At 43.8% G+C, this 7,877-nt stretch overlaps 1 protein-coding gene across 1 annotated transcript in view; it reads right to left on the bottom strand.

The window, feature by feature from the left end:
• LOC103600145 (alpha-1,6-mannosylglycoprotein 6-beta-N-acetylglucosaminyltransferase A) overlaps window positions 1–7,877 on the bottom strand; it is a gene marked incomplete at its 3' end in the record, with an annotated part of 135,550 nt that overhangs the window by 113,499 nt on the left and 14,174 nt on the right. The window contains exon 2 of the mRNA XM_008584376.1: window positions 3,577–3,956. Within this exon, the coding sequence (XP_008582598.1) occupies window positions 3,577–3,817 (241 nt within the window). The remainder of the gene's footprint in view (window positions 1–3,576; window positions 3,957–7,877) is intronic.

The following is a 7,877-nucleotide window of genomic DNA, read 5'->3' as shown; positions in this document are numbered from 1 at the left end:
AATCACCCAAAATCAGCTACTATAATTCTTCAAACACCTGCCATAGATTCTAAAGAACCATTTATAGCATACCGAGAGCCTCTGATTATACCAATACAGGGACAGAAGAATTTTTTTTTGTCTATTAACTAGATTCACTCAAACTAGACACAGATCTCAGCCATAGAGGATCAACTCTTCACTACTGTAGAGCAGCCATCTAGGCAGTACACTGCACATGGGCTGTGTGTGTTGCAGAAGGAGACACCACTTCCTCACCACTCTGCCAGTTCAGCTAAACCACTGAACTTCCTGCAGTCTCTGCATCTCCATCCAACATCAGCTGCCAGAACTGCCTGTCAATGTCAATGCCAATGTCACTGACACTGACGGATTCCAGGGGAAGCACATGTCATCAGAACTGCTCTCTAGCTTTCCAGGACGGGCTCTGGACTATACCAATCTCTGGTACAACCCTCATGGTACAATCCTGGTACAACAACAAATACAAGTTGTTGGTGCCCAGAACTGGGAATCAGGGGGAAGGCTAGGCTGTTTGAAAACATCATTAAGAAGATGGTGTTAGATAGTGTTTCTACTCTTAGTGCAGTGGTTCACCACTGGTGGCAGAGAGCGGGCAAGTGTCTGCAGACATATTTGTCACAACTAGGGAGGTGCTGCTAAAATCCTACCATGCACAAATAGCCTCCCCACAACAAAGACTTCTCAACAGTACTGGGTGAGAAGTCCTATCTTGGGATCTCACCACATGATGATTCCAAATATCTCAAGCATATACATATATGATCCAGTTAAATAAATTCCAGAAACTCAGTTCCAAAGACCATTTTGATTGATATATCAGGTTGATGAGATGAAAGAGAAAACAAGCAGTGTGAGTTAAACTTGCTGACATAGCCTGTTTGATTGGTTGCTGTTGCTGGAAAAAAAAGACAAACTACCTTCCTAAGGTTCATCTACAAAAGGAGAAAGTTAGAAGAGATAGTCTATAGTTCCTTTGAGATGCAAAGTCCTATCTTTATAAGCATATCAGTTGGTTGAAATGCTAACAGACGCTAGGATTTTTGATAACTTTAAAAAATAATTTCTCTGTGAGTAAAAAATAATTTCTCTGTGAGCCTGAAAAGCTAAGACCAGATCGCTTTCCTTTATAATTGCATTCTCTATGAGATTTTTAGCAGTGTACATTAAATAAAAAGAGTCAAAACAACTAGAGAAATTGAAAGTATATAAATCTGCCATTCATGTGGCTTTCCAGCCCATGGTAAAGGTCTGACTGAGATAAACAGAAGAAGGAAATTACTACTGAGCTATTTCCCTTTCCTCACAAAGGTATAAAATGGAATGCGTAGAACCAGAAATGTTAAAACACCAACTCTGTTACCTGTTACATCACACTTTTTTCCGTGTCCGGCAACGGATTGCAACCCTCAGTGTTGCCCCCGTACCGGGCCGGGGACCGGCAACGGGATTGCAACCCTCGGTGTTGCTCCCGCACCTCGCTCAGCCAGTGAGCGGGAACCGGTCTGTATGTGGGATCCGAACCCTCGGGCGGGAGCGCCTCCGCGCTTCCCAAGCAGCGCACTATCCAGTGAGCCACTGGGCTGGCCCCCCCAGATCGCTGATAATTTCTCTGTGAGCCTGAAAAGCTAAGACCAGATCGCTTTCCTTTATAATTGCATTCTCTATGAGATTTTTAGCAGTGTACATTAAATAAAAAGAGTCAAAACAACTAGAGAAATTGAAAGTATATAAATCTGCCATTCATGTGGCTTTCCAGCCCATGGTAAAGGTCTGACTGAGATAAACAGAAGAAGGAAATTACTACTGAGCTATTTCCCTTTCCTCACAAAGGTATAAAATGGAATGCGTAGAACCAGAAATGTTAAAACACCAACTCTGTTACCTGTTACATCACACTCAGTGGTGACAACAACAGTGACAATTTGCTGTATTTTTTTTCCTCTGGTAGTTTACCTAAGAGGGTACTTCAAAAAGTTTGTAGAAAAAATGAATTAAGAGATAAGACAAATCTTTCCATAAACTTTTTGAAGTACCCTTGTACACTATTCTGGAAATGTTAATGCACCCTCTGAAAAACTACCTAGTTTTTTTAGCAGGGACTCTCAAAACAGAGTCTCTTTTTTTTTAATCCATTGGATCAAAAAAGGTGGCATTTTACTCAGACATATTAAAAGTCAATGCCTACAGACACTGCCAAATCTTGAAGTAATAGATTAAAAGAAGGTAGCATGATCATTCAAATAATAAGCACTGAAAAACAATTTCCACATCGCTCCTTAGAAGTACCCATCTTCTCCTTACAAATATATAAATATATAAGTATATATTACAAAAAAGTAACCAAGTTCCTGGGATCCTTTCAAATAGAAAAAAGTATATGTATAACTGAGGATGATTTCCTCTGTCTGAACTCCACCTGCACCACACCTGTTGCTACACACTTGTTGGAGCCATCATTTGAACTCTACATACTTCAGGGCACTTCACTGACTGGGTCACAAAGCAGAACACCAACTTTCTTCCACCTTACCCACCCCTGTTCTCATATCTCAAACACTGAACCACTGAGGCCTCCATTCAATAACTAGACTTTATCACTGAATAATAACAACAGGTCGTCTCCTACAGATCAAGTCTCCTCTGGAGACTCAGTGACCACAGGGCAGCTGGGATGTGGATTCTCCAAAAAACATTGGTATGGTCCAAATTTCATTTGCAATTCTTGTTTTGTAAGTATTTGTGTAAATATGTGTGTGTGTCTACATAAACTATCAGAAAAATAAACACTGAAATGTTAATTGTGGATACTGCCTGGAGTAGAAGACATGATTTTTTTTTCTTCCCTTTCTTTGTCTACAGCTTCCAACTTTTTCTAGATTAAGCATAATTTTTATTAAAAGAAAAATAAGTTATACTCCATATGTGTATGTTTTTACTCTCCCATTTCAAAAGCATTTAAGGCACCTTAAAAAAAAGAAAGCAACAAGTACAAAAAGATTTCTTTCAAAGCGAGGCTAGTTAGAGGCAAGGGCAAGAATGAAGAGCAGTAAAATCTAAAGAAGCCAAAGGTTAAAGCTTCATTAGCAGCACGTAAGCTCCAATGTCCTCTATACTGGCTGGAGGGAGGCGCACACTTAGCTCTAAGTTTACTGGCATCCGTAGAACATTTCTCCCCATCCTCATCTCACACCATCAGCCCTAATTAAGTTTTGTTTAGGGAAAGATAATGAAAATATATTTTGGCATTCCTTGAACACGCTCCCCTACAAGACCACACAGTCCAGAAATGTGCTGAGGGAGGAGGGGCTGTCTGCAAACACAAGCAACAGAGCAGTAACTGTACTGACCCATGACTCCTGGGAGAAAGCATCTGCTGTACAAGAGCTCAGAATCCCTAAACAGGTGTTGCTTTAACTTTCTAAAAGTGCCCCTCTGTGTGCAATTCACTGCCCATGAGGGCACAGGCAAGGGATATTCAATCCATGACAAGACCAATCTAGGGAGCCTCTAAAGAACAACACGTGCTCCATGGAGACGCAGCACAGCACTTACCGTAAGCCGTCATGACTCCAGCGTATGGCCCATCTACCACGTTCCTGTTCTCTTCTGCCAGCGCCTTGATGTACCTTTTGCTGAGGTCCAGGATCTGCTCGCGCAGCATGGAGCTGCTTTCAGGCTGAGTTCGCTGCTGGATGGTAAAATGCAATAGCATCATACCCCAAATGAAGCCAAAAGTCACAAGGAAAAAGCCCAGCTTCTGAGAGGATAACTTCCATGGAGTGAAGAGAGCCATTGCTCTCCGGCAACTTCACCTGCCCGGGGCTCTTAACGTGTAGAAGGTAGACCCAAATTCATGGTGTAGGCTGGGTGTGCGAGTCTGGTGGCCTCACTCTGGCTCCTGCGTCAGCCGATTTCCTTTCTTCACTCCCATTCTGCTGTGAACAAGAAGGAGAAAGTTAGCAAAGTGATTGTGGCAAAATAAAGCAGAAGCCAAGTTCTCACTCCAATAGCTGTACATAAGATAATGTCAACTAACCTCTTTTTTTAAATTTGCTGGTTTAATATCTTATGATTCGGGATGTGTAGGCTAAAGGAGAATCTGGCTAGGTGACAAGAAGCTGCCTTAGCAACACCGCTGGTGAGCCCAGGCACCCTGTGCTTTAGCAAGCCCTCCAGGTGATTTTGTTGCACGCTCAAATTTCAGAGCACCTGAGTCAGGCAGCCAGATTCCAAGTCCATATATTCCATCACTGTGTGATACTGCCACAACGCCGATACACTGAGGCTCAAACTCTGTCTTGTACTACTTTGTAACATACATTCCTCTACCCTGTCACACCCTACGCACCAGCTGCTCTGCTCACTGTAAACTCTGCACATCCTTCTGCAGGCATCTGTCTCCCCGTCTTCACTTAAGCTGCTCCTCCCACCTGGCTGGCCCTCTCTCTCTAGATTGTGCTGACAATCCAAACCCAGCCTGTCCTCCAAGCCTCAGCTCCAGTCCCACATGCTTCAGGCTACTTCCCCATGGCTCCAGCCTACAATGCTCTCTTCCTAATCTGAAGTCTTGAAACACTTATCTGTCCATGTTGGATTATTTACCAGTTTCTATGTGAGACTCCCTGACATCCTTTAAGGGACTCCACCCCCATACACACACACGCCCCTTCTCAGAGAAGAACATTGATCACAGGGGCATAATAAAATATCTGTTGACTAAGTAGACTTCTCATGGGGACACTATGGCCCATTGTTCTGCCCTCCTAGATGCTGGCCCGCTCAACAGCAGCTTCCTTCTTTCCCTCCTCCATTTGTGCTACAAGTATGTACTGAGTACTTGCTACCTTCAGGACCTGGGGACTGAATGCAAGGTGGAATACCTACCCTCAAGGGGCTGGTACTTTGAAAGCATCCTCCTAACTGGGCGCTGCCCCTGGTGCCTCAGGAAGTAGCTGGGCTTCCTTTTATAACCTACACTCATTAGTTCATTTTACCCCAGGGCTAAGGGGATTTTCCCAGGCAAGTAAATGAAGTGCTATACCAAGAAACAGTCTTCTTGTGATTTTCTTTTACTATTTTAGGTGAGTCAGGAATTACCTGTCAACTTTCAGACAGAAAGCCCTACTCTACCACCTCAATTAACGCACTGCTGAGACTGCTCAAGACTGCAGTGTTTAAGCAAAGGAAAGGCCAAGGGCCAGGAACTGAACAAGGGTTTGGGGCAAAAAGATAGACAAGAAACCAACCTCAAAGTGAAATTATTCCAGCTCAGAGACATGCACATTTGGAGTAAAAATCCTTAGCTATAAGGAGTTCAAAGTCCAATTCTGATTATTGAGGCCCAGATTTTAAGTGACTATAGAACTGCCCCAGGAATGTTCTTTTCTCAAGTGGAATCTAGAGTTTGAAATAACAGAAACTATATCAGCACGCACCCAGCACAGAGAGAATTTCATTAGAACTCATCTCTACGATTCCCATTAAGAAGACAGAATTTAAGACTTTTTAAAGCATTACCTAGGAGATGCCCCTATCTCCCACAGTAATGGGAAGATAATGATAAGGACACAGCACAGTCATCCTCACAGACAGTCTTGGTGCCACAAAAGGACTTAGTGATGATCATCAGTTATGGCCACGCAATTAATGGAAAGGCCCTGGACCAACCCTCCTAACAGCTGGGTCCTCCAGCTAAGTGGATCCAATGGGCACAAAAGGGACTATACAGTGTATCTCAGAAGACCTTGTTGCCAGCCAGAGTAATGACAGCCCAGGGCCACGACTTCATCAATGCACGTCCAGAAGGTTTGTACCAAGATTGTCTAGAATATTAACCATCTAATACACATCCCCTCTATTCCTCTACTTCCTCAAAAAGCAGCATTCACTTCCTTCCTTCCCATTTACTCCTCAACACAATAAGATCCAGCTTCCACCTCTGCGAAGGTGGTCAAAGACCTTTGGCAAGGAAATGTGTCAGTTCACCTAATTTAAAAAAAAAAAATAAAAAGATGCTCAACATTATTAGTCATTAGGGGAAATGCAAATCAAAACCACAATGCTCACCACTTCATACCCATTAGGATGGCTGTATAGATAAGAACAGCCGTGGGTGAGGATGTGAAGAAATTAGAATCCTCATATACTACCGGCGGGAACGTAAAACGGTGAGGCCAGTGTGGAAAACAATCTGGCAGTTCCTCAAATAGTTAAACATGGGGTTACCGTATGACCCAAGCAATTCAGTTCCTAGGAATACTCCTAAGAGACCTGAAAGCATACGTCCGTACAAAAACTTGTACACAAATTTTCATAGCAGTATTTATAATAGACAAAAAATGAAACAAATGTCCTTCAGCTGACAAATGGATAAACAAAACTCCTATATCCATACCATGGAGTACTATTTGGCCATAAAAAGGAAGAACTGTGCTACTACATGGGATGACCCTTAAGAACATTACGCCAAGTTAAAGAAAAAAAAAAAGACAGTCCCAAAAGACCACATATTGCATGATTCCATTTATATAAATGTCTGGAATAGGCAAATGCATAGAGGCAGAAAGTACACTAGTAGTTGCTTAGGGTGGGGGGTGGGTAGAGAATAGGGGAATTGGGGAGTGACAGCTAAAGTATGCAGGGTTTCCTTCTGAGGTAACGAAAATGTTCTAAAATTGATTGTGGTGATGAATGCATAGTTTTGTAGATATACTAAAAGCCACTGAGTTGTTCACTTTACGTGGGAGAACAGAATGAAATGTGAATGAGTCATACCTCAATAAAGCTTTAAAAAAAAAAAAAAAAGCAAGTACCACTTCTGAAGTTGCGGGGAGGAGGAACTGTACTTGGAGTAGGCAGATGAGCCTCTGGGCACACAGTGGCCTTTACCTTCCTTCCCCACTGCACAGCCAACACCTGGCTGTGCCTTCCCTAAGGGCTGACCAGGGGCCCTGCAACAGAAGGAAATGACAGGGTGATCTGTCTCCAGTTCACCAGACATGACTACCCCCTCCAGACTCACAGGCCACCCTTCAGACAGCTCCTGACCCACCCTATTGGGCAGATGCCCATTTCTGACACCACATGGAAACACTCGGAAAATCACCCCCATTCCAATGGAACAAGAACCAGACTAATGAAGCAGTTCCTTCAAGTGCCCGTCCCATGTCCTTGTAGGCCCCATTCCTTAAACTAGTATCTGCCTCTTCAGAGGATAAATGAAGATGGAAACTGCCATCCATTCTTTCAGAAGCAATGCCAGCCCCAAACACAGAGATTGGTCTCTTCCAACAGCACCACAGGACAACACCATCCCAGCTCACTGGTGCCACATTCACATGGGACCACACTGCTGTAACCTAGTCAGTCACAGACCTCTCCTGTCCTCGCAGCGTATCGCCTGAGCCACTTCATATCAGTCTTTAAGTGGTGGCCTCATCCTGTGCAATAACATTCAAGAAATCCTCAGTCAGCTGTGCTTATCCATGTTACCTTGGGAAATCCCACCCAAATCTCCAGCCTCACAGCTCAACCCTGCCTCCTGCATAAAGCCTCCCATGGCACCCCAGACTGAGGAGAGCTCTTCCTCCTTGGAGTACGCACAGGAGTCTGTGCTCCTTATAAAGAGCTTCTTACGTACAGCTCAATAGGACAATCCTGTTTCATCTCTCCTAAGGGGTCTGTGAGACCCCCAAAGGCAAGAAATGCAGGCAATGGCCATGTCTTGCACACAGAGGATGGTTACTAAGCACTTCCTAGAGGAAAGGGCAGGACAGTGGGAATGAGATGAAGACACACAAATTAGCCACAACATCCATGGCTTCCTCTGGCGTGAGCCACACACAGAACCCGGG

The sequence above is a fragment of the Galeopterus variegatus genome, unplaced genomic scaffold (assembly GCF_000696425.1).
Source record: "Galeopterus variegatus unplaced genomic scaffold, G_variegatus-3.0.2 Scaffold3251, whole genome shotgun sequence".
Taxonomy (NCBI): Eukaryota; Metazoa; Chordata; class Mammalia; order Dermoptera; family Cynocephalidae; genus Galeopterus; species Galeopterus variegatus.
The sequence above is the reverse complement of the archived record's forward strand: the minus strand, read 5'-3'. Positions and strand labels throughout refer to the sequence as shown.